The sequence below is a fragment of the Dreissena polymorpha genome, chromosome 1 (genome assembly GCF_020536995.1).
Source record: "Dreissena polymorpha isolate Duluth1 chromosome 1, UMN_Dpol_1.0, whole genome shotgun sequence".
Taxonomy (NCBI): Eukaryota; Metazoa; Mollusca; class Bivalvia; order Myida; family Dreissenidae; genus Dreissena; species Dreissena polymorpha.
The window spans coordinates 6,318,680-6,346,157 of NC_068355.1; the positions used below are offsets into that span (position 1 = coordinate 6,318,680).

The 27,478-nt window shown below is 36.3% G+C and overlaps 2 protein-coding genes across 6 annotated transcripts in view; both read left to right on the forward strand.

Moving 5' to 3' along the window:
* LOC127869412 (branched-chain-amino-acid aminotransferase, cytosolic-like) overlaps nt 1–13,368 on the forward strand; it is a 141,354-nt gene extending 127,986 nt beyond the window's left edge. The window contains exon 12 of the transcript XR_008044554.1: nt 12,779–13,368. The gene's annotated coding sequence lies outside the window, so the exon portion shown is untranslated. The remainder of the gene's footprint in view (nt 1–12,778) is intronic.
* The window catches only part of LOC127869378 (uncharacterized), a 59,915-nt gene that overhangs the window by 12,937 nt on the left and 19,500 nt on the right, over nt 1–27,478 (forward strand). For all 5 annotated transcript variants that reach the window (XM_052411918.1, XM_052411936.1, XM_052411909.1 and 2 more), the window contains exons 2-14: nt 5,848–5,943; nt 6,532–6,609; nt 7,894–8,032; nt 9,642–9,677; nt 11,826–11,884; nt 12,474–12,526; nt 13,959–14,086; nt 15,716–15,817; nt 19,701–19,780; nt 21,387–21,545; nt 22,804–22,967; nt 25,947–26,051; nt 26,778–26,908. In XM_052411918.1, the coding sequence (XP_052267878.1) occupies nt 5,861–5,943; nt 6,532–6,609; nt 7,894–8,032; nt 9,642–9,677; nt 11,826–11,884; nt 12,474–12,526; nt 13,959–14,086; nt 15,716–15,817; nt 19,701–19,780; nt 21,387–21,545; nt 22,804–22,967; nt 25,947–26,051; nt 26,778–26,908 (1,317 nt within the window). In that variant the 5' untranslated portion in view covers nt 5,848–5,860. The remainder of the gene's footprint in view (nt 1–5,847; nt 5,944–6,531; nt 6,610–7,893; nt 8,033–9,641; nt 9,678–11,825; nt 11,885–12,473; nt 12,527–13,958; nt 14,087–15,715; nt 15,818–19,700; nt 19,781–21,386; nt 21,546–22,803; nt 22,968–25,946; nt 26,052–26,777; nt 26,909–27,478) is intronic.

The following is a 27,478-nucleotide window of genomic DNA, read 5'->3' on the forward strand; positions in this document are numbered from 1 at the left end:
GTGATGTTATTATACTTTTCTGGATCAATTGAGCATTGTGTTGTTGTTTTTTTAAAGTGACCATTACAAATTTGCAATTCTAAAATGAATAACATCTTTTATTTTTAAACGGTACATAAATAATCATTGCGAATTTACTCGCTGATGCATTACTAAGATGACGTTAATAGACACATTACACCGTAATGCCTTCTTCTGATTGGTTGACATTTAAATCTGTTTCAAAACATGGCGGCAGGTTAGTAATTGTATTGCGATTTAAGCAGACATTTAACTCAAGAATTATTGCCTTTCTAACTTCGATTCTACAATATTTGAGGCAAAGATGGACTTCTGAACTAAAACTGAATGAATTGGAAATGTTATTTCACAATTTTACGCAAATTGATGAAAATTTAAACTTTCTGGTTTTCACCACGTAATTGCTTCACCGATAAGACGTTCCAAAGAATTTAGCCCATATAAAAAGTATCTCTAAATTCTTTGCTCGTCTTATAAATAAGACTAATCTCACCATATCCAATACACAACAGTGATCTCACCTGGATAAATAATCATATTTTATATATAGGATTTTTTATCATGACCTCCAACATGGGTTTAGAACTTTCTGTTTTTGCCTAATACAACTTATATCATTCCTCCAAAACCTAACCAAATAAAAAAATCAAGGTATTCAAACTGACTAACTGTAAAACAATCTCCACGCAGAGTTGTTATTCCTTGCTTTCACATACAATCCGTGCCATAATAAGAATTTTTTTGTTTATGTAATTTATTATGAACAGTTATATCATTTTCTTATAGATTTTGAAAATAGGTTTATTATTTAGGTTGATAATAAAAAATAAATTACCTAAATTTTAAAAGTAAAAATAACAACGATAAAATTATTGTACCACCTGGTTTGGCTATCATCACGTGGTCGGTTATCAAGGCAGGGATTTGATTCAGCTATGCTGGTTCCAGTCAAATCTCTTCAAGGAGGTTGACTGATTCATTATGGATTTTGCTGAAGTATTTGATAAAGCATTCCACCAGCACCTCTTATACAAGTTAAAATATTATTGAATCAATTAAATTCAATTCAACTGCTTTCTTCTGGATATCTGACTTCCTAACCAGCGTTTTCATTAGGATTTTTTGTAGCAGGCTTTTGAGTTATTTGAGGAGGCCGACTTGTGCGAGCACCGAAGGTGCGAGTTGCTAGGGGGTGCGGGGGCATGCTCCCCTGAATTTTTGTTAAATAAAGGTGCCTAATCATGGCCTCTGAGCGATTTTGGGCATATAATGTACATGCTTTTGCTCATTTAAAATAGAGGATATTTATGTGAATGGCAAAGAAAACATAAAGTCCTCAGTTTACATCAACTCTGCAATTATCAAGATTTTAATAAAAACAGATATAAATGTATAAAAAAAAACATTAAAAAAAGTAACACCAATTCGACTTTAAATAATTAATTTTACAAATAAAACAGAGTTTGATGTAATTCTAATCTGATTCTGGGTCATATTCCTTTGATGCCAGGTTAAGTTTTTGTATGGCTATATCAACAGCTGTCTTAATCAGGCTCAGCTCATCATTCCCCTCAGTAACATCGGTTTGGACCCCAGCATCCACAAGTGTAAGAACTGGTGCTGAGGCCCTTGCTTCGGGGGAATTTTCCGCCTCTATTTTATGTCAAGCCACAGCTTGACTGCTGAAATAATCAATATGGAAATGTGGCATGTTTTTTTAGATTGAATTTTACTTTTGAACTTCAATTCAGATTAAATTTTACTTTTGAACTTTATTTGTTTTTAAAGAAGAGTATAAATGGCCCATTTACTATAGAAGACAATGTGCAAGACCATGGATGACATTAATATTTTGTCAGAGGCCCTCTGGAAAAGATGCATAAATATTGGGCATAGGTTCTCCTAGCATAGCAATTTTAAGAAAGATTTGACAGTTTGGCAATGCAGATTTTCCCCCCAAAAAAATCAAGCATAGGTTGCCCCAGCTTAGGCAATCGTAGGATTTAAATATGTCGCAGAGGAAGCTTCTTTTGTTCAATATTTTCCAATACAAATTTGGACATAGCTAAACAGTTCAGTGCCAATTCAATATAATTAGCAAACTCCAACCTTAATCATGACAATATCAGGAGAGTTTGGGGCTCGAGATTTTCATTTATCCTAATGAAAGACTCTTCTCCTGTAAAATGTGGTTATAAATAAATCCACTTACCGTTCGGAGGTTAAAAACTCTGCCGAGAAACCAAACATCCGCATGATCAGAAACATCAATGAAATTTGTCGAAAATAAAACCGAAATGTAACAGGAAAGTGCATTCATCCGGAGGTGCCGGTAAATGATAAAAGTTAACAAAACTGGAACAAAATAACTTCAACAGCGAACTATCGTTCTTACTCGAAACACAAAAGAAAAAGTCATTTTTTTATATTTTTTTAGACATGTTGACATTGTCAATTCGTGACCTAGTTTTGACATTGTCAATTCGTGACCTTTAATCAAAGTCGTACACTCATGTTTCCGGCTTCGCGATTGGACAATTATACCAAAACGATCAATGAGAAAACAGTTAACATATATCGGTTACGGTTGTTTACTTCAATTTCAGACAGTTAGTTTATAAATGAGTACTTAAAATCTTGTCATAGTCGTGAGCATAAGCTGCGTTTGCCGATTTTTTTTCCGAATTTGAGCCAGCCCAAATAACATTTGAGGCGGTCAAATCGGCCGCCGGCCGCCTCCTAATGAAAACGCTGCTAACAAATAGAACCCAGACTGTTGTCTTGGGGGAGCCACATCAGACAAAGAACCTGTAACCTCCCAAGTCCCTCATGGCACTTTTTTGGGGCCCATCTTATTTCTGATCTATATACATGACTTTGCTGATTTAAAAAAAATCACTCACACTCTAAAACTTTTTCCAGAAGCATCATCTACAAAAATATCAACAACTCCCATAACCTCAATACAGATAATGAAGCTGCGGGTGGATGGGAGCAAGACTGGTTAATGAAAATTCACCTGAAAAATTTAATATCCTCAGCTCATAAGAAGATTAAATTACATAAAGGTAATGCTTCACTAGATAAAGATCATCTTGGGAGTTGGAAATGTTGGTAAAACATTCGTCTTTGTGTTTACCAGCAAAATATTCTGCATGGCTACAAACAATAAGCAACATACAACATGAGAAGAGGATGTGTATTACCGGTAATCAATTTTAAAGGTCCATTTGATTTTATAGATCTGTCTTGTGGGGTATTTTGTTTGCCACTGTATTATACCTTTAAATTTGCTATATTCAAATAGCAATAGAAGTTTCCCAGATTTGATAGCTGGTTGTCTATTGTATAACTGAATTTGCTGAAGGATATGGGCAAATAGGGCTATTTAAATTGAGGTTATTTTCGTACAGAGTATTATTTTACAAAAGGCTGCTGGAGACGAGCAGTTATTGCGGAAAACAACAGTGAAAATGGATTGCATTATCTGTCATTTTAATTCGAAGAAAGATACAACAGTAGCAACTCTTTTCTGATTTCTAAGATTTTTTTTAAAAACACTCTGAAAGTTGCGCAATCCAATAATGAACAATAAATATTATTTAAAAGTCATCACAGGTTCTGCTTGTAACATTTTCACAAATGTGAAATAAACTGTATACCTTGAAGCAGTTACGAAGGACTCATACAGACATGTTTTGCATGAACTGTTCACAATTCTTTTTTTTTGTCAAATAATGATCAGACCTGAAATTTGTTCATATTCCCAAACTCAAAAGTATGAAATATATTTTTGCAAAAATGACTTACTAAAACTCTAAATAGATTTTTTCCTCAAAAATGTTTTTATACCCCCACAAACGAAGTTTAGGGGGGTATATAGGAGTGAGCTTGTCTGTCGGTCTATCTGTCGGTCTGTATTAAGTGTCCGCTCTCTTATTCAAGTTGTTTTCATCTGATCTTCACCAAACTTGGTCAGATGTTGTATCTAGATGATGTCTAGGTCAATTTCAAATATGGGTCATGCCGGGTCAAAAACTAGGTCACGGGGTCACTTAGTGCGTTTTAAACATTGAGCATGGTGTCCGCTCTCGAATCAAAGTAGTTTTCATCTGAGCTTCACCAAACTTGGTCAGAAGTTGTATCTAGATGATGTCTAGGCCAAGTTCGAACATGGGTCATTGCATGTCAAAAACTAGGTCACAGGGTCACTTAGTGCGTTTTAAACATTGAGCATGGTGTCCGCTCTCTAATTAAAGTAGTTTTCATCCGAGCTTCACCAAACTTGGTCAGAAGTTGTATCTAGATGATGTCTAGATCAAGTTTGAATATGGGTTATGCCGGATCAAAAACTAGGTCATTGGGTCATTTAGTGCGTTTTAAACATTCAGCATGTTGTCTGCTCTCTAATTCAAGTAGTTTTCATTTAATATCTTTACCAATCTTGGTCAGAAGTTTTATGATCTCTACGCCAAGTTTGAATATGGGCTATGCTGAGCCAAAAACTAGGTCACAGGGTCACTTAGTGCGTTATTTAATATTAAGCATGATGTCCGCTCTCTAATTCAAGTAGTTTTCATCCAATCTTCACCATACTTGGTCTGAAGTTGTTTCTAGATGATGTGTTGGTCAAGTTCGAACATGGGCCATGCCGGGTCAAAAACTAGGTCATGGGGTCACTTAGTGCGTTTTAAACATTGAGCATGTTGTCAGCTGTTTTTTGTGAAGACAACATGCAAAATATTCTGTGTCAATGCGGCATGTGGGGGTATTCGTCACGTCTGTGACAAAGCTCTAGTTTTTGTTATTTAGTTAGAAATATCAGTGGAAATCCCTATCCAGCTCAATGATTTACACCTTAGGGCTAGGGAATATGATATAAAAGCATGTTTATTATCAATTTTGAAAAATTTGAAAGCAAAACAATACAAAAAAAACACCTGCATTTCTTAAATTTAATCAAAATGGCACATTGTTTCTTAACCAACAGGGCCTCATCATTCCCTATTTGGTACAAAACTGCTTTAAGTGTGACAATATTGGGTGGTGTATCTTATATAAGGGATAGGATACATTGTATTTCATCTCTGTATATAGGTTAGGTATTTCATTTTCGTAAATGACATAGCTTTCCTGACCCTTATTCCAAATTTCCAATCACATTTACAATTCCCAATTTTTAATGTTTTTCACCGTCAAAAAGTCATTATAATTGTTATACTTTTTCATTTTTTGCAAGCCCATATTTCTGAGCCAACCACTGATAAAACATGAAAAAAAATAATTTAAGTTGCAAGTAAATATGAAAGAACCAAACAGAATGACAAACAAAAGTTGAGTCCTTTAAACTGCCTTAATCATAGAACCTTAAAATCAGTTTTTGACATTTATTAGCAATACTCGCAAGAAAATATCTGGCTTCTGTACCTGCAATAATTGAGTAGGCTGTCCTGAGGCACTGCAATCCTTGTCTAATGTTATATTAAGTTGTGTATGCTTCAGGTTAATTGACAATATTCCATAGAAGGATTAACTGCTTTGTGTTCCATATGAGTCGTGTTCTGAGAAAACTGGGCATAAAGCATGTGCGTAAAGTGTCGTGCCAGATTAGCCTGTGCAGTCTGCACAGGCTAATCAGGGAGGACACTTTCCACCTAAATTGGATTTTTGCTAAGAAGAGACTACATTTAAAACCAAAAATGTCATAAAAGCGGAAAGTGTTGTCCCTGATTAGCCTGTGCGAACTGCACAGGCTAATCTGGGACGACACTTTACGCACAAGCATTAAGCCCAGTTTTCTCAGAACGTGACTCATTTGTTTTGAAGAAAATGGACCAGGATGGACAAGTATGAGACAATCCACAAGCTTGGCAAGGGAGGGTGTGGAGCAGTGTTCCTGGTCAGAAACAAGGAGACAAGGAAGTATGTTGAGCTTGTTTTCTGAAATAAAAATATGCTAATTCATGTTATTGACTTCTATATGCAACAGGGATATGTCTCATGTAAATCGAAATGTACACGATTGCCGTTTTTATCAAGTGTTTCCAAACATACACAGTTTTACACATTAATTTCTCACAAATATAAATCATCAAAGTAATAATATTCATGATAACAAGAACATTCAATTTGTAAGGTATTGCATTTGATTCTACGAACTGCATCTTTAAATCATTTCTAGGGCAATAGTTGTGTTTCATTCCCACCTAGGAATCAGAAAAAGTTTAGGCCATCATTAAAAATATGCTTGTGATAATAGGGTCCATAATTTTCTGGGTAAGTTAGTTTTACAAAGTTCTTGTTGGGCAGGGGGTGGGGGGGGGGGGGGGGGTGCTGGTTGTGAGAACACAATGAAGACAGCACTTCAACAAGGACTAAAACATATCACAAATACAATACACCCTGCTTAGTTAAACTGAAGTATCACATTGACAGTAACATCAGAACGGATTTTAAACAAACTGCTATGCACCATTTATTGTCTTATTAACCTGCTATTTATGGTTTTAGATTATATGCTTTGAAAACAATAGAGTTGGATGACAGAAAGAAAACAAGGACAAAAGAAGCAGTGCAGAAGGAAGCTAAGTGAGTGAAGAAAGCCTTATTTTAGCCATATCCTGCAAAATTGGGTGTTATGCCATATGCAGCCAATGTAGCTCTAGACCTGCCTGCAGGATCAAGAAGTCTAGTCAGGAGCTACGCCTATCAGCTATTAAGATTGCTTGTTTCTTTTATAATTAATTAGTAGTCATGGATTGCTCCAGATGAGTCTGAGAGGATGTGCAGGCTGGTATAAAGGTACGCCTTGGTTTATGGTATAATTAGTAGTCATGCATTGCTCCAGATGAGTCTGAGAGGATGTGCAGGCTGGTATAAAGGTACTCCTTGGTTTCTGGTATAATTAGTAGTCATGGATTGCTCCAGATGAGTCTGAGAGGATGTGCAGGCTGGTATTAAGGTACGCCTTGGTTTCTGGTATAATTAGTAGTCATGGATTGCTCCAGATGAGTCTGAGAGGATGTGCAGGCTGGAATAAAGGTACGCCTTGGTTTCTGGTATAATTAGTAGTCATGGATTGCTCCAGATGAGTCTGAGAGGATGTGCAGGCTGGAATAAAGGTACGCCTTGGTTTCTGGTATAATTAGTAGTCATGTATTGCTACAGATGAGTCTGAGAGGATGTGCAGGCTGGTATAAAGGTACGCCTTGGTTTCTGGTATAATTAGTAGTCATGGATTGCTCCAGATGAGTCTGAGAGGATGTGCAGGCTAGTATGAAGGTACGCCTTGGTTTCTTGTATAATAAGTATTCATGAAATGCTCCAGATGAAAATGAAGGGATGTGCAGGCTGGTATGAAAGAACAATGGATGCGTATGACATAGAACTCATTTTGACATGATTCAGGTCATTATTATGTCCTGAAAATTGTCAATATATAATGTGTGTAACAATAAGTCAGCACACTGCTTAATGCGGATCTGATAGCCTCACAACAAAATAATGAGGGGTAAACTTGATTAACCAAAGCCATCTGTTTTTTATCTGTCCGTAGACAGAAACTTTAAGATAAAGTTCTTTTACACTTTCAACATACAATATTAAAACTTGCATGTATTGTTCATTATGGTAGAACGTTTTATAATTTTAATCATACATTAAAAGTTTCACCTTAGAACTGAAAATTTCTATTACATGATTATGACTGCTTGTTATGTATTACAACTGTTTCGATTTCAAGTCATGTCTGTAATGTAATGAAACAGTAATGTACATGATAAAAAGTGGTCACATATTAATGTTTATTTTATGCTGATTCAATCGCATATTAATAAGAATTGCATACATTTTTAGTATATTTTCGTTACATAGAATACTGGCACAGTTAAAGCATCCGCACATAGTGCTCTATCACGAGTCTTTTTTTGACGTCAACTTTGAATTCCTGAGCATCATTCAGGACTATTGTGATGGGGGCAACCTGGATGACAAGATTAAACATGCTGCAATGGTGAGTTCAATATAAAAGATGCCAGGCCATGCAATCATATCAGACATTGACAACATGACATACCTTTGTACTACACATTATTCTCAACTTGATATATCTACATCTACAAAGTTTGTAGATGTAGATATATCAAGTTGAGAATAATTTTACATGTAGCTGCGATTGGCACCAGAAATGAACATTCTTCAGCTTCATTGAAGTCCCAAGCCTGATCTCTGCAGATTCATTAAATAAAATTTCAAATGAAATTTTGTGGATTCGATAAATCTCTCTTTTTTTGTTTGATGGTAAACTCATGGATGTATTATGTCTGTAATAATACTTTGGACTTGACATTTTATTTTGTGACTGAGAGGACCTGTAAAAATCCACAGAATTAACCCTTTACCACTAAGATACGTATTTTGACGCATTTGTAGTCCCCTAGAAAGATTAATATCTTTCTCACTATATTCAAGTTTTAAAGGCTTCATTTCCATCCCCTAGATACTGGTGAGCAGCAAACAGCATAAAACCTGAACAGACTTCAAGTTACTAGCAGGCTGTTCTGGTTTTATGCTGTTTGCACATAGCCATTTTCGCTTTGCTTCTGAGTGGGAAAGGGTTTATTGTCTGACAAATAATATTGGTGTCATAGTAATTAATCAAAGTTCTAATTTTACCATGATTCTCATTGGTAAGTAATAAACATTATATGTACAATTTTAATGTGAACATTTAAGTTTAGCAATTAAGTTAAATTGGATGTATATATATTATCCGTTATTTCTATAACATGTAGTTTACCTTGATCTACCAATTTATTCTAAGCACAACACCAATATCAACATGTTTTTTTTTCATTTGTTGCAGGAACATAAATTGTGTTTATGTGTCCACTCATTTTAACAAATCTGCACAGAATAGTGGGAATTTCCCACAAGTGTATAAGTCATTTTTACATGAGTTTGATTGAACAAACAAAGAGTATTTTCAATTTTATCAAACACTCTTTTGATTGATGTTTTGATACCATATCTTCTGAACTTTTATTCAAACTTGTTATTAATGAATTCATAAGATTGTATATAGCATTTTTAAAGTCAATATTAATTTTATGACTACCTGTATAAAGATTTTAGCCTGGGGGTTATTACAAACTTTCAATGGGTTTATAATCAAATTTAAACATGTTATTCAGGCCGTTGAAAATCAAAAATGGCTAATAAATGGTATTTTACACAAAATGAGAGTAAATTTAATCTTTTTGTCAATAATATGTTACTTTTTTTAATGAAATCTTCTTGTACCTTGCTGCGCGGTAAGAAGGTACACAGAGAAAATTTGATTTTGTTGTAAGAAATTCAATTGTGAATACGTATTTTGGGACAAAATGTATTATTTCTATTTTCTTTACCTTCAAAGTAGAGAGGTTGTGTAACAGTGTGGTTATATTGATATCTGCATGTGTACCCACCATAAAAGTTTCCAATAATTTTGATTTTTGCATTTGGTTTAGTGCAGTACACTGTAACTCTGTATGTTTAGAAATTTATTATAGGAGCATATTTGTGGCTAATGAATAAAAAACAGTTTCTTTATAAACAAATGGCATTTATATTTATTGCAGAAATCAAAACATTTTGAAGAAACACAGATAATGGAGGTAGGTTCATTCTTAAGTCAGTAATAAATATTATGCAGCCTTCTATAAATATTTAGTCATATAGCAAATTCTGATTCCTATGTTTATGCTTATCTTCAATATTATTATGCTTCAATTGAAATAATAAGTGCCAAAACTTTCAGATGATAGAATGTTATATCATCTGCCTGTTATAGAAAGGACATATGGGAACATCTGCAGCAGGTGAATGGTTTCCTGTTCAATTTCCTCTCTCTATTTCCAAAAGTTCTTATTAGATCATTATGTACTTTGGTGATTATACTTGTGAGCCTTGCATTTCGGACAAGTTTGTAGACAAACCTAAAATGTAAATCTGTCTTTTACCAAAATAAAGGTAATTCTCGGTCTGCAGGACAAACTCTGGCATCGGATTACATTCCTTTTTCTGGAAGTCAATTGTAGGAATGTTTTATTACTCGAAAGGAAGGTTATGCATTTCCTATATAAATGTTTACCTTATTGTTTAATCATACAATTTTAAAGATGACACCTGCTTTTTTCATGAAGGGAATTAAGTGTTTAACACTTTCTAAATCTGATAACAGTTGAAAAATGTCAGATCAATCTTTGGGGCATCCAATTATTGTCGCTTTTTATATTGTTTATTGGTCAAACATTTCTGGACCAGTCTGATGCATCTTGAATGAATGGCTTATTTCCTGTAGATTGGCAAATAAATAGGATAGCATATTGTATTTTTTTCCTAAATACAACTTACTTCTATGCAATTGTTAACTGATTGTGCTCATGTCTTGTTATGTTCTTTCTTCACAGGACAATATCATGTGTGTTGCTTTAAGAAAAAACAGTGTCATGTACTCCAAACTTTACAGTAATTATTAGCAAGTATAGAGTGACAGAATTTACTGTTTTGTAATATGAAATTGATATTGCAAAAATAAATGAGGACCCAATTTTACTAAATGTGAAAGATAATTTGTGAAATAGAGAAATATGTCTGATAACTGTCAGAGTAATTGCTAAGTCATGAGTGGTGGTGATTAAAGCTTCTTTAACTGTGAAACTTTTAGCTGTTTAATAAGGCCATTCATCCTGCCTTCTGGCTTGGCTTCCTGTTTGACATTTATAGAAGTGCACTGAAATTTGAAAGGAATGAACAAATCAACATCCATTATTATTATAAATTGGGTTTGCAGTCATTATTTTTATCGTATGATTGTTTTGCACTAGCCATACTAAAAGGTTTTGACTTTTGTACCTTTGATATAATTTCACAATTAACCCCTGTCTATTAAAAATGAATGTAACAGATAGTATACTGGTATTCACTACCAGAATGTCTTAACCAGTGAAGACTGTTTCAATCTTTATTAAGTAAAGATTTGAAAGCCCCTTGAATGATTCTTTAAAACGCAATAGTGTCGCGTTCTGAGAAAACTGGGCATAATGCCTTTGCGTAAAACGTCGTCCCAGATTAGCCTGTGCAGTCCGCACAGGCTAATCAGGGACAACACTTTCCGCTTTTCTGGTATTTTTCGTTTAAAGGAAGTCCCTTCTTACCGAAAATCTTGTTTAGGCGGAAAGTATTTTCCCTGATTAGCCTGTGCAAACTGCACTGGCTAATCTGGGACACTTTTACGCACAGGCATTATGCCCAGTTTTCTGAGAACGCGACACAATATGTCTTGATGTTTGCTGGCTCAAGAGACTTAACTGACTTAAGAGAGCTAATAAAATCCAGGAGTTTATGCTGGGAAAATGTTAAGTGGTATGATCTGGTATGTCCAATATAGTTGAGCAGCATTCTGAGAAAACTGGGCTTAATGCATGTGTGTAAAGTGTCGTCCCAGATTACGCACAGGCTAATCAGGGACGACACTTTCAGCTTTTATGGTATTTTTAGTTTCAAGGAAGTCCTTCCTTACCGAAATCACTTTACGCACATGCATTAAGCCCAGTTTTCTCAGAACGTGGCTCAGTTCTTTACTTAAAGCATGAGTTATCTTAGATGTGATAGTTATTTGGTCCCTTTATTCTCTCTTTTAAATATATTGAAATAACAACTCCTTCATGAATAAGTTCTTGTGTGGGAACATTCTGCATTCTTTTGTTCATCTGTTGTGTTTGTAGAAATGTTGCATGACGATTGGTTGTTGTGACTTTCAGTGGTTTATACAGATTATTATGGCAGTCCAGTACATTCACAGTAAAAAGGTCCTTCACAGGTAGGTGATGCAAAACAATTAGTAGTGCATGGTCATTTGTAATGCCAGGCCATGCATAACATGGCCTGTTATGCATGGCCTGCCTGGCCATGTGTAATGCATGGCCATGTGTTATGCATGACCATGTGTAATGCTAAGTAATGTGTAATACCTGCCTACCGCATAATTCATACTCACATGTAATGCATAATTATGTATAGTTGATGGCCATGTGTAATGAATGACCATTTTCAATGCATAACAATCTAATGCATGGTCAATTGTAATTCATACTAGTGTGTTATGCTTGGTTATCGTGGCTTTAGTTAAAAATGTGCTCACAGGGAGCTTTCAATGATTACCTTTGTCTATTTTTGTTTTTGTCCATTGTCATTTGATGAATATACATATATATAACTGGCAGAAGGTTTTGCATACCTTAAAATTAAACTTTCCTCCACGTTTCTCATTATGACACCAATTTTTAATGTTGAAGTGTAAGAAGTGCATGCTTGATCCCTCAGGTCACATTTCAAACTTGTTATATGCCTTTTATTTATTGATAAGTGCACGTTTTCATTTTATTTATTGATGCCATGACATTTTATAGGGATCTGAAAGCAGAAAATGTCTTCTTAACGAAGAAGAATGTAGTGAAGATAGGTATGGGTACCTTTAAATTGCTTTTATTTTTCATAAATTATTACACAATATTTATGCCCCCCTTCGAAGAAGAGGGGGTATATAGCTTTGCTCATGTCGGTCTGTCGGTCTGTCTGTCGGTCGGTCGGTCTGTCGGTCGGTCCGTCCACCAGGTGGTTGTCAGACGATAACTCAAGAACGCTTGGGCCTAGGATCATGAAACTTCATAGGTACATTAATCATGACTCGCAGATGACCCCTATTGATTTTGAGGTTACTAGGTCAAAGGTCAAGGTCACGGTGACCCGAAATAGTAAAATGGTTTCCGGATGATAACTCAAGAACGCTTAGGCTTAGGATCATGAAACTTGATAGGTAGATTGATCATGACTCGCAGATGACCCCTATTGATTTTCAGGTCACTAGGTCAAAGGTCAAGGTCACATTGACCCGAAATAGTAAAATGGTTTCCGGATGATAACTCAAGAACGCTTAGGCCTAGGATCATGAAACTTGATAGGTAGATTGATCAGGACTTGCAGATGACCCCTATTGATTTTGAGGTCACTAGGTCAAAGGTCAAGGTCACAGTGACCTGAAATAGTAAAATGGTTTCCGGATGATAACTCAAGAACACTTAGGCCTAGGATCATGAAACTTGATAGGTAGATTGATCATGACTCGCAGATGACCCCTATTGATTTTCAGGTCACTAGGTCAAAGGTCAATGTCACGATGACCCGAAATAGTAAAATGGTTTCCGGATGATAACTGAAGAACGCTTATTCCTAGGATCATGAAACTTGATAGGTAGAATGATCATGACTCGCAGATGACCCCTATTGATTTTCAGGTCACTAGGTCAAAGGTCAAGTTCACAGTGACCCGAAATAGTTAAATGGTGTCCGGATGATAACTCAAGAATGCTTATGGCTAGGATCATGAAACTTCACAGGTACTTTGGTCATGACTGGCAGATGACCCCTATTGATTTTCAGGTCACTAGGTCAAAGGTCAAGGTCACAGTGACAAAAAACATATTCACACAATGGCTCTCACTACAACGGAGAGCCCATATGGGGGGCATGCATGTTTTACAAACAGCCCTTGTTTAAATAACATTGATTTATAGGTCTTTTAATGAAAAAACAACAACAGTTTCTTTTTTTTTCAATGTGTTCGCATGTTTTTTTTTCTTGAATCAAATAAATACAAATGTAACAATATTTTTCTTTTGCATGTAAGCATTCTTGGCCAGTAAATACTTTTAATGTAGGACTTTGTTTACTGATTAAGGGTCTATCTTTCCGTGGTAAATGGAAGAACATTGTTGCATGATCTAAGTGTTTTATTATAAAATCTTGGGGGAAAAAGAAACATGCAGGAGGTGGGTAGGGCTGTGTTATTCTAGGGCTTGATGATCAAATATGAGTTATATGTTTGTTCAATGCAGGCGACTTTGGGATCTCAAAAGTGCTAGAGAGCACTGTGGATGTGGCGCAAACAATTGTTGGTACCCCGAGTTATCTGAGTCCTGAGCTCTGTCAAGACATCCCTTATTCCTCCAAGTCAGATATATGGGTATGTTTAAAGTGGCACTTCTTTGCAAGTTCGGTCTGCATTACTTCTTACTTTTAATATGATATGGGATATCAGTACCGGTAATCTTATTCTGACGAATGGTGTATCTGCCTGAAGATATGTGTTGTGTTCTGAGAAAATTGGGCTTAATGCATGTGCATAAAGTGTCGTCCCAGATTAGCAGTCCGCACAGGCTAATCAGGGACGACACTTTCCGCCTTAACTGGATTTTCGTGTAGAAGAGACTTCCTTGAAACAAAAAATACCATAAAAGCGGCAAGTGTCGTATCTGATTAGCCTGTGCGGACTGCACAGGCTAATCTGGGACGACACTTTACGCACATGCATTAAGCCCAGTTTTCTCAGAACACAACTCATATATAAGGAATACTAGGTTAGTATTGGATAATTACACGTGTAAGGCTAAGCAAACCTGTACATTGGCAAGGTTTTCATGTTTTCCTGCAAAGCGAAATTGAACGATCACTTGGTGTTGTCTTTTCCAGTATTCATCATTTTTTATCTAAGCGTTAACAATAATTAAACAAATTGGTTTAAATCACAATTAACATCAATTGCCATTGCAAATTAATAGGCAATATGAAAACAAAGTAAATGTAATGCTCATTTTTGCTCTTTCCACAAAGATAGAAGAAATATATTTTAGTTAATCTCCATGGTTTGTTTATTATATTAATGCAAATGTGGTGGCAGGATAAAAATTATTTTCCACTTAACACTGATACTGATTATCTGTATTTCAACTTGCATATTTTGCATAAGTTTGGGATATGTTCAATTGGGCATGCCTGACTTTATTTCTTCTTATTTTATGAAAAAAAAAGAAATATTTTTTCTTATAAATACATGTATGGTTATTTTTGGTACTAACCTTGAAATATTGGTAATAAGAAAGCAGTTTATTTATCCAATCTAGTTCTTTTTGCTTGTAACGTTGTCTGTTTAACTGGACCTTTTGATGCCTCTTACAACATGTATAATGCCCTAAGCTGAATTTGTTTACCACTTTAAATATGAATATGTATGATATATGCTTTTTATTAAAATTAATAAAATTGCGTGGTTCATTATTATTATTGCACACATACTTGTTGATGTATACCACACCCTCCTTTGATTTGAAGAAGCTGGGGATATAATGCTTTGCATTGTCTTAAAAATGTTTGACCTCCAGTCATCCCAAGTTGCATGCTAAATACTTTGGAAAAAAGAAATATGACTATAGGTTTTGATGTCAACAGGGCAAAGGAAAAGGTGACAGGGGCATGAAGTACTAAAAAATTCTTCACATTTGCCCATAATGATGACTTGATGTTCTGCAAGGTCAAATGACCAGTTTGTTATTTTTCTGAACACCCGTAAACCTTGAGACAATAAGATCAGCTGAACAATCATATACACTTCATTGGAAAATTGGTATGATATAATATGCTGCAAGTGTAGGTCTAGAACAGCCTGCGCATCTGTGCAGTCTTATCAGGAGCTACCCTGTCTGCTTATAAGATGACAAAATCTTGCATTACTTGGCTCATATTTAGGTATAGACATGTATTCACGTTGATTTTTTAAAGTGAAATGTTTAACAGTTGTTATTTTCTCCATGCACAGGCAGTGGGGTGTTTACTGTATGAGATGTGTGCCTTGAGAACGCCATTTCAGGCACAGAACTTGATCAGTCTCTTCTTCAAAATCATCAAGTGTGAATTTCAGGTATTTGATTTTTTTTTTGTGTGTAAAAGAAAAATAATTTACTTACAAATCTGTTTTAGCCTTATACTTATGTAGTTTTGATGCCCCTGGTAGGGTGGCATATAGCAGTCGCACTGTACATCTGGCCCCTGGTAGGGTGGCATATAGCAGTGGCACTGTACATCTGTTCTACCGTAAGTCCATCTGTCTGTATATCTGGCATTCTGTTTTTCGGACGTTTATTATGCAACGCTTTCAGATAATGAGCTGATTTTTGGGATGTGAGTTTACTTACATGCTCTACAGATGAAGTATGAAATTTTTTCCATTCTGTATATTTTTTACGAAGATACGGGCCTTTAACTGATCAAAAATTTTGTCAAAGGAAGTAGTAAGCTTTAAAGAGAGATAATTTTAATTTTTCATTTGGCATGTACAATGACTATTTTTCAGAAGTGAAGCAATATTTGTCAAAGGGATATAATCAAAGGGAGACGCTTCTATTAATAGAAAGTAAACAACATAGAGATTTGAGACAAAAATGGATATATAATAACGATTTTCTGGAGGTTTTACACAACAGTTTCAGATATTTAGCTGATTTTGATGCCCCCCCCCCCTCCTCCCCCCAGTAGGGGTGGCATACAGGCATACAGCAATCACTCTGTCTGTCCGTCAGACTGTCCATCAGGCAGTCTGTTTTCCATAGTTTTTATGCAACACTTTCAGATATTGAGCTGATTTTTAGCTCACCTGAGCACAACTCTAGAGGCCACATTTATTTCCAATCTTCATGAAACTTGGTCAGAACATTTGTCCCATTGATACCTCAACTGAGTTCGAAACTGGGTCATGCTGGGTCAAAAACAAGGTCACTAGGTCAAAAAAAAGAAAAACCTTGTGAACACTGTAAAAGTCACATTTGATGCCCAATCTTCATGTTACTTTGTCAAAATGTTTGTCTCAATAATATGTTGGTTGAGTTCAAAAATGGTTCCGGTCCGTTGAAAAACATGGCCACCAGGGGGCGGGGCAGTATTCCTTATATGGCTATAGAGAAACCTTGTGAACACTTTAGAAGTCACAATTTTTGCCCAATCATCATGGAACTTGGTCAAAACATATTTTTCATTGATATCTCGGACGAGTTCGAAAATGGTCCAGATCGGTGAAAAAACATGGCGGCAAGAGGGCGCGGCAGTTTTCATCATATGTATATAGTGAAAACATGTGAACACTCAGAAGTCACAATTTTGGTCCAATGTTCATGAAATTTGGTCAGAACATGTGTTTTTTGGATATCACGGTTGAGTTCGAAAATGGTTTGGATCGGTAAAAAGCATGGCCGCTGGGGGGGGGGGGGGGGGGGTCATTATCATTATATTTATATTGTAAAAACAGCTTGTGAACACTCTAGTTTAGCATGTCAAGGGAAGTAACTGCAAAATGGCATTTGAAAAATTATGTTGAATTGACAGAGTTGTCTCCCTTTTTAAAATATTTTTTTTCAAGCACAAGAAGATTAAGTGGAATTAATTATAAATGATAGTTTTACATTCTGGAAGAAGGCAAACTTTTGAATATGTTTTTTATTGTTTGATTATTGTGTACAATATGGCATTCTTTTGTCAAACGATTAAAGCGAGACTATACGATTTTTATATGTGTTAAATTGTAATACATTGATAAATACATGTTACAATAACACAAAATAGGCAAGACATTGAAGACGAATTTCATAAAATGCAGCAAAGACAAATTAGGGATCCGAGCCCATGGTGACGAAAAGATATTTCTTACATATTTTCCTACAATAACCGAAGAATTCGTCTTTTTATTAGGATCGGAGTTGGTGTTCGTGTGTTGTATGAATTAAGATTCACATCATACATGCATGATATACATTCTGGCGAATTCGACTGTACGGACATTTTCGATTTCAGAATTAAATATCTGGTTTATTTCGCATTTTTCTTCTTAACTTTTATTTTAAATTATATTGAAATGTATGACCTTGTTAACACTCTAGAGGTTACATTTATTTTCCGATCATCATGAAACTTGGTCTGAAGATTTGTCCCAATGATATCTTGGATGAGTTCGAAAATGGTTTTTGTTGCTTTAAAAACATGGCCACCAGGGGGCGGGGCATTTTTCCTTATACGGCTATAGTAAAATCTTGTTAACACTCTAGAGGCCACATTTACTGTCCGATCTTCATGAAACTTGGTCAGAAGATTCATCCTGATAATATCTTGAAAGTTATCAAAAATGATGCCTGTTAGTTGAAAAACATGGCTGCCAGGGGACGGTGCATTTTTCCTTATATGGCTAAGTAAAACCTTGTTAACACTCTAGAGGTTTATTTTCTGATCTTCATGAAACTTGGAAGATTTGTCCCAATAATATCTTGTTATCTCAGGTGAGCGACTTTGGGCCTTTCAGGCCCTCTTGTTTGGTATGTTAGACTACCTACATGACCTACAGATGAAGCGTGAAATACTTTCCATGCAATTGATTTTTGGCGAAGTTATGGGCCTTGGACATTGAAATTATCTGTATAATAACGGTTTTCCTGAATTTGTACGCAATGCTTTTATATAATAAGCTGGTTTGTATGCCCCTGGTTTGGTGGCATATAGTTGTCGCACTTTCCGTTCATTAGTCCCTCCATTTGTCTGTCCTACCGGCATTTCATTCTTCTGGAGTTTTTTTACGCAACACTTTAAGATATTTAGCAGACTTTTAGTAAATGAGTCTTACAACATGACCTACAAATGAAGTGTGACATTTATTCTGGTCAATTGATTTTAGGCGAAGTGCTTTGGAATTCAGATATTTAGCTGATATTTGGTATGCAAGTGTACAGATGAAGTGTGAGTTTTGTTCTGGTCCATTGATGTTTGGCTAAGTTATTGGCCTGGTTATCCCCTGCCATAGGCTGAGGGATATTGTTTTGGCATTGTCTGTCCATCTGTCCGTCCGTCTTTCTGTCCGTCTTTCCATCCATCCGTCCTGCTCTTTTGTGTCTGGAGCCATATGTTGGAGGTGCTTTGGCGGATTTCATTGAAACTTGGTATGAGTATATATATGGATAAGAGGATAATGCACGCCAAATTGGATTGTACACCATCTGTTAATAACGGAGTTATGGCCCTTTGTATCTTGAAAAATAGTTTTTTGGAGTGTCAAATATAACACTTTTGTGTGTCCAGAAGCATATTAGCGGGGGATATCAAATCAACAAAGTTGCTTGTTTTCTCTAAAATAGCTACTGTACCGCTTCAAAGCGCAGTAGGCGGTAATGTGTTTCACAAACATAGCTCTTGTTTATATTTTATTTGAATGAATTGTTTCAACAATAGGTTTTTTCATAAGAGAAGTATTACCTGCCGCTTATGATAAACTGGAAAAGATGTCATTATATAATTCAAAAAATTTCAATAGGTACTTCAAATAGAAGTTTTATCTGCGGCTTATGATAAACTGAAAAAGATGTCATTATATAATTCAAAACATTACAATAAGTACTGCAAATAGTTACAAAAATTTACATGTGTTATGATTCTGAATGCAGGATCTTTTATTTAGCTGTCATTTAAACAGCAGTATGTAGTCTAAGTGCTACGTGCCTATGTATATAACTTGAATATTGTTGAATGGTTAAGATTATTTTATATCCGAGCAGTCAATATCTAGCTTACTATCGGTTTTGCATTAGCAACTGTTTAATGGTTATCTTACTTAACACATGTAAGATAACACAAGTCTCAAGACCATTTGATTACTGAACATATTATTTAAAATGAAATCTTTGAAAGTTGGCAGGGTCATAATGCTTCAGTAACGTTACATCATCACATTCAGTGGTTTTGTTGTGTTACAATGCGGGATATGATTATAGGCCATCCCAGGTACTTACAGCCGAGCACTGCAGGAGCTTGTGACACAGATACTGGTGAAGTCACCTGACGACAGACCCAGGTACTACCTTACTCTCTTTGTTTGTATTAACCTTAATATTGTCAATTGTTTAGACTTTGGACAAAATGATGAGTTTTTTATTTGACCAATCATCTGTTGTTTTGTCAAGAGAATTTTTATGCTCCCCCAAAAATGTTGGGGGGAGCATATAGTCGCCGCTTCGTCTGTCCGTCCGTCCGTGTGTCTGTCCGTGCATAATTTTTGTCCGGGCTATATCTCAGCAACTAATGACCGGAATGCAATGAAACTTTATGGGAAGCTTCACTACCAAGAGGAGATGTGCATATTATCAGCGGGTTCTGGTCGGATAAATTTTTTTACAGAGTTATGGCCCTTTAAAATTTTCCATTAACTGTACATGTAGTGCAATTATTGTCCGAGCTATTTCTCAGTAATCATAATGACCGGAATTCAATAAAACTTTATGGGAAGCTTCACCACCAAGAGGAGATGTGCATATTATCAGCGGGTTCTGGTCTGATGATTTTTTACAGAGTTATGGCCCTTTGAAATTTTCCATTAACTGTACATATAGTGCAATTTTGTCAGGGCTATTTCTCAGCAACTAATGACCAGAATTCAATGAAACTTTATGGGAAGCTTCACTACCAAGAGGAGATGTGCATATTATCAGCGGGTTCTGGTCAGATGATTTTTTACAGAGTTATGGCCCTTTGAAATTTTCAATTAACTGTACATATAGTGCAATTTTGCCGGGGCTATTTCTCAGCAACTAATGACCAGAATTCAATGAAACTTTATGGAAAGCTTCACTACAAAGAGCAGATGTTAATATAATCAGCGGGTTCTGGTCGAATGATTTTTCACAGAGTTATGGCTGTTTTAAATTTTAAATAAAAAAATTATTGTCCTCCCAACTACTGTACCCTCAAGACGTTTCCTGAATATCTGAATATATAGTGCAATATTGTGGCAAAAAAAACCTTTGGGGAGCATCACCCGTTTCCAACGGTTTCTTGTCTGAATATATAGTGCAATATTGTGACCAAAAACCACTTTGGGAAGCATCACCCGTCTCCAACTGTTTCTTGTCTGAATATATAGTGCAATATTGTGACAAAAAAAACACTTTGGGGAGCATCACCCGTCTCCGACTGTTTCTTGTCTGAATATATAGTGCAGTATTGTGACAAAACAAACATTTGGGGAGCATCACCCGTCTCCGACGGTTTCTTGTCTGAATATATAGTGCAATATTGTGACAAAAAAAACTTTGGGGAGCATCACCCGTCTCCGACGGTTTCATTTCTGAATATATAGTGCAATATTGTGACCAAAAAAACTTTGGGGAGCATCACCCGTCTCTGATGGTTTCTTGTTATGATATGTCTCATGTGATACTGATGTGGAATTTGAAGAAGTTTTAATAAATGAAAATGATTTTAGTTAGGAATAGTTTACACTACAAATGCTGAACTGTTGTTGTAGCAAACTGAAAAATACAGCATTCATATTCATTTTTCAAATTATCACTCGTTTTAGGTGATTTTTTTAGGGGTGTTGGGGTGTAGAGGTCACAAATTATACTGTGGGTCCGAAACAATTCCATGTATACATGATCTCATCATTTTGTACCACTTTGCAGTGCCAGTGCTATTTTGAACACGACCTTAGTGAAGGAGCATCTGGCTCGGTTCATTGAACAGAAGGAGACGCTGCTTCTCCAGAAGTCAGCCAAGGAAGACAACTCCCTCAACTCACCACACACCTCAAGCAGTGCTAGGCAAAAACCAGAACGCAAAATGTAAGAAATAACAAGAGAAACCTTTGCATCGGATTATGTAAATACTACACAAATACAGCAATTTCGTTCTTATTAAATACTCTGCATTTGTGCAAGTGATTTTTATGTTCCCCACCACTATAGTGGAGGACATATTGTTTTTGCCCTGTCTGTTGGTTTGTTTGTTTGTTTGTTTGCCCCAACTTTAACTTTTGCCATAACTTTTGCAGTATTGAAGATAAGCAACTTCATATTTGGCATGCATGTGTATCTCGTGGAGCTGCACATTTTGAGTCATTCAAGGTCAAAGGTCAAAAAACAAATCCAAGAAAAGAAATAAGCTTTATAGGGAGATAATTATCTGAACCTGCCAAATGATTAAAAAAGATCAAATAAATCAAAGCGGCACAGTAAGGGACATAGTGTTTCTAACAAACACATTTCTTGTTAAATATGAGCTGACTTCCAAGATGTTTGCTTGTGATGTTGGTCCTGTTTTGTTAAAGTATTAGCCAAGTTGTTTGAAAATGGGTCTAATGCATTATGAGCCCATTCTTTAATCTGGTCAGGAAGTACGCTAATGAGATCACGAAATCTGGCTTGACTTGATGGAAGACAGGGCAGCTTATGACCAGACATCGCTAATGCCCAGGCTTTTCTGAAGCTATGCAGGCTGCATATGGCATAAGACACATTTTGGCAATTTAAATCTGTCAGTTGTATGAAACTTTGCATTTGTAATGTGCAGATGATTTTATAGAAAGGCATTTTGGCTGCAGCGTTTTTAAATACAAGATGAATCTTACTATAACTTTTCACAATTTAATGACCTGAATGTGTAGATGATTTTGAAGAACTTATTTTAGATGCGTTTTGACAGACTTTAATATGGCAATTTGTCTGGGTTTTTTCCACTTTAGAAAATATAGTCCCAAGATTTTATGTTAATTTATGACTCCACTTTAACTACGGGTTGAATTATGCTTAAACTTTTACAGTTGTATGTCTTTTATGTGAACATGATTGTAAAGAAAGAAATACATGTAGTGACTGCGACCAGTTTTGGCTGAAATATGGCCTTTAATGTTCTTTTTTTAACATGAGTGTTTGTGACACATTTAAGTTGTTACTTTTAATTTGAAATTAATCACTTTGAAAATCATGTCTCAATAAGTGTTTGATCCACAGAAATGTGCATTACTCTGCCCTTCTTTGTTGTAATATAAAATACACAAGCTTTGCTCATAAATCAAACTTATTTCTATGTTACACTCAAAAGAGGTGTCAAGGGTGAGAATTCTAGTCCAGCATTGAAGAAAAACAAGTTGAAGATTTCCACCCCTGTGTTGACGAGCCCCTTACCACAAGATAAGACCCCCGGCTTTGCAAGAGAAAGGTCCCCACATGGCCAAGACAGCGGACTGGGAGTCAGTGTGGAGACTGGTATGGTTATGTTCTACATTTAATGGACCTGCAGATTTGGCTGTGATCATTTTAGGATCCAACATAAGTTGCCATTTCATTCTATATTTTATCATAAGGAATGTCATTAATTTTTGTAGTAAGCAATATTCTTACACATAGCTTTTAGATGTAAAAGCTTTTTATGCCCCCGGATCGAAAGATCGGGGTTTTTGGCCTGTCTGTCTGTCTGTCATTGTGTTAGTCAGTCATTGTGTGTGTCACAAAACTTAAACCTTGGTTAAACTTTTATAACTGTTGCAATATTGAAGATAGCAACTTCATATTTGGCATGCATGTGTATCTCATGGAGCTGCAAATTTTGAGTGGTGAAAAACAAAGGTCAAGGTCATCCTTCAAGGTCACAGGTCAAATATCATTGTTTTTTTCTTTCCTAAAACTTTAACCTTCGTTAAAGTTTGGTCATAACTTTTTTAATATTGAACATAGCAACTTGATATTTGGCATGATTGTGTTTCTCATGGAGCTGCTTGTTTTGACTGGTGAAAGGTCAAGGTCATCCTTCAAGGTCAAAGGTCAAATATCATTGTTTTTTTCTTTCCTTAAACTTTAACCTTTGTTAAAGTTTGGTCATAACTTTTTTAATATTGAACATAGCAACTTGATATTTGGCATGCTTGTGTATCTCATGGAGCTGCACGTTTTGAGTGGTGAAAGGTCAAGGTCATCCTTCAAGGTCAAAGGTCAAATTTATGGCTTCAAAAAGGCGCTATAGGGGGCATTGTGTTTCTGACAAACACATGATTATATGTTAAATTTTCATTCTGTGTTAAAACTTGTTTCCACAAACCTGATATACCACATTTTGCTTTGTGCAACCCCTTAACACCCTTACATTTAAGGTTGGGTTTTCTAGAATGTTTGCTGTATATGATAATATTTGCTAAATTAATTTGTACATATAAAGAAAGAATGTTGAATAGAACTTTGAAAAGTTTCTGTAATTAAATATCCTTGTAAAAAATGGGAAAAAACTTAGGTTAAAAAAAACTCAAAAACAAAAGTTTAGTGAACCTGCCTACCCTATTGTTTAGTGAACCTGCCTACCCTATTGTTTAGTGAACCTGCCTACCCTATTGTTTAGTGAACCTACCGTACCCTATTGTTAAGTGAACCTACCGTACCCTATTGTTAAGTGAACCTACCTACCCTATTGTTTAGTGAACCTACCTACCCTATTGTTTAGTGAACCTACCGTACCCTATTGTTTAGTGAACCTACCGTACCCTATTGTTAAGTGAACCTACCGTACCCTATTGTTAAGTGAACCTACCTACCCTATTGTTTAGTGAACCTACCATACCCTATTGTTAAGTGAACCTACCTACCCTATTGTTTAGTAAACCTGCCTACCCTATTGTTTAGTGAACCTACCTACCCTATTGTTAAGTGAACCTACCTACCCTATTGTTTAGTGAACCTACCTACCCTATTGTTTAGTGAACCTACCTACCCTATTGTTAAGTGAACCTACCTACCCTATTGTTTAGTGAACCTACCTACCCTATTGTTTAGTGAACCTACCTACCCTATTGTTTAGTGAACCTACCGTACCCTATTGTTTAGTGAACCTACCGTACCCTATTGTTAAGTGAACCTGCCTACCCTATTGTTTAGTGAACCTACCTACCCTATTGTTTAGTGAACCTACCTACCCTATTGTTTAGTGAACCTACCGTACCCTATTGTTTAGTGAACCTGCCTACCCTATTGTTTAGTGAACCTACCGTACCCTATTGTTAAGTGAACCTACCATACCCTATTGTTAAGTGAACCTACCTACCCTATTGTTTAGTAAACCTGCCTACCCTATTGTTTAGTGAACCTGCCTACCCTATTGTTTAGTGAACCTACCTACCCTATTGTTTAGTGAACCTACCGTACCCTATTGTTTAGTGAACCTACCGTACCCTATTGTTAAGTGAACCTGCCTACCCTATTGTTTAGTGAACCTACCTACCCTATTGTTTAGTGAACCTACCTACCCTATTGTTAAGTGAACCTACCGTACCCTATTGTTTAGTGAACCTACCTACCCTATTGTTTAGTGAACCTACCGTACCCTATTGTTAAGTGAACCTACCTACCCTATTGTTTAGTGAACCTGCCTACCCTATTGTTAAGTGAACCTACCGTACCCTATTGTTAAGTGAACCTACCGTACCCTATTGTTTAGTGAACCTACCTACCCTATTGTTTAGTGAACCTGCCTACCCTATTGTTTAGTGAACCTACCGTACCCTATTGTTTAGTGAACCTACCGTACCCTATTGTTAAGTGAACCTACCTACCCTATTGTTTAGTGAACCTACCTACCCTTTTGTTTAGTGAACCTGCCTACCCTATTGTTTAGTGAACCTACCGTACCCTATTGTTTAGTGAACCTACCGTACCCTATTGTTTAGTGAACCTACCGTACCCTATTGTTAAGTGAACCTACCGTACCCTATTGTTAAGTGAACCTACCGTACCCTATTGTTTAGTGAACCTACCGTACCCTATTGTTTAGTGAACCTGCCTACCCTATTGTTTAGTGAACCTACCGTACCCTATTGTTTAGTGAACCTACCGTACCCTATTGTTAAGTGAACCTACCTACCCTATTGTTTAGTGAACCTACCTACCCTTTTGTTTAGTGAACCTGCCTACCCTATTGTTTAGTGAACCTACCTACCCTATTGTTTAGTGAACCTACCGTACCCTATTGTTTTAGATGTTAGTCGAAACAAACAACTTGTTTGAGTCTCACAAATAACTTTAAGGCACAAAAACAATCTGCATTATTATTGCATACGGCATTCCAAAAGCTGTTCTTTTCTGTAGTAAAAAGACCATTTTAAGTGGCTGGTACATTCTAGTAGCACATTAAAATTTCTAATCAGAGGGGCAAAATCGAATTTTAACAGAAAAACTATGAAAATGAAAGTATTGTTGTTACAGATGTTTTAAGAGGCAAGAGGCTGGAAGTGCCAAAAGTAGATGCAGATGCATCCTCTGACTATTCTGATGACTTTGACGAGTCCTCACACTCAGAGGGGGATGATGGTAAAATCTGACTTTATTTGCAAGATGTGACACATTTTGAACACATTCATATCTTTGTTTAATCATTCATCTACTTCTGAAAATAAAAGCATACAAATATGTTTGGGACATTTAAGAGTAAACTGGTAGAGGAAATCAATATGGACGTGATGATACAGAATTTCATCTGCTCCATGCAAGTTAAGGTACAATGATCTTTAAAGGGACTGTCAACAGCGATTGACGAAAAAAGAAAAGTTCTAAAATACCGTATTTTTTACCATTATTAGTTTATATTTATTAAAATATCACGACTGGTATATGACATTACTTTAAAAAAGTTGTTAAGTTTTCATGTTTTCAGTATATTCGGTAATAAATTTTACTGGGTATAGGTACCAGGTAACTACCAGTTAACTATAAATAACGCAAGTAGATTGATCATCATCGTCACGTGGAAAACTGAGGAATGCAAATTGTACATGCATAGTGAATTGTATATATTTTATATATAAAATGATCAATCTACTTGTGTTATTTATAGTGTGTATATCGTTATGTCACCTATTTTTCGCAATGTATTTTCGATTTCACATCGGAAAATTTTATTACCGAATATACTGAAAATATGAACTTTTTTCAAAAATACGTTATTTTATAACTTTTATTTTTCGTCTATTGCGGTTGATGGTCCCTTTAATGTGTACATATTGTCATTGTGTACATATTGTCATATTTTACCTGCAGATATAGAGGAGCTGATAGAGGGAGGAGACAGTGAGAGTGAGGTGGTAGAGGAGCTAGAAGAGGAGGACCGGGGGGAAGCTGACGGGGCGGAGTACTACCCTGATGACTTTGAGGAGTACGAAGCCAGCGAGGTTAGTGTATAGTAGAGGAAGACTGGGGGGAAGCTGATGGGGCGGAGTACTACCCTGATGACTTTGAGGAGTACGAAGCCAGCGAGGTTAGTGTATAGTAGAGGAAGACCGGGGAAGGCTGAGGGGCGGAGTACTACCCTGATGACTTTGAGGAGTACGAAACCAGTGAGGTAAGTGTATAGTAGAGGAAGACCGGGGGATGCTGATGGGGCGGAGTACTACCCTGATGACTTTGAGGAGTACGAAGCCAGAGAGGTAAGTGTATAGTAGAGGAAGACCGGGGGATGCTGATGGGGCGGAGTACTACCCTGATGACTTTGAGGAGTATGAAGCCAGAGAGGTAAGTGTATAGTAGAGGAAGACCGGGGGATGCTGATGGGGCGGAGTACTACCCTGATGACTTTGAGGAGTACGAAGCGAGAGAGGTAAGTGTATAGTAGAGGAAGACTGGGGGATGCTGATGGGGCGGAGTACTACCCTAATGACTTTGAGGAGTACGAAGCCAGAGAGGTAATTGTATAGTAGAGAAAGACCGGGGGATGCTGACGGAGTGGAGTACTACCCTGATGA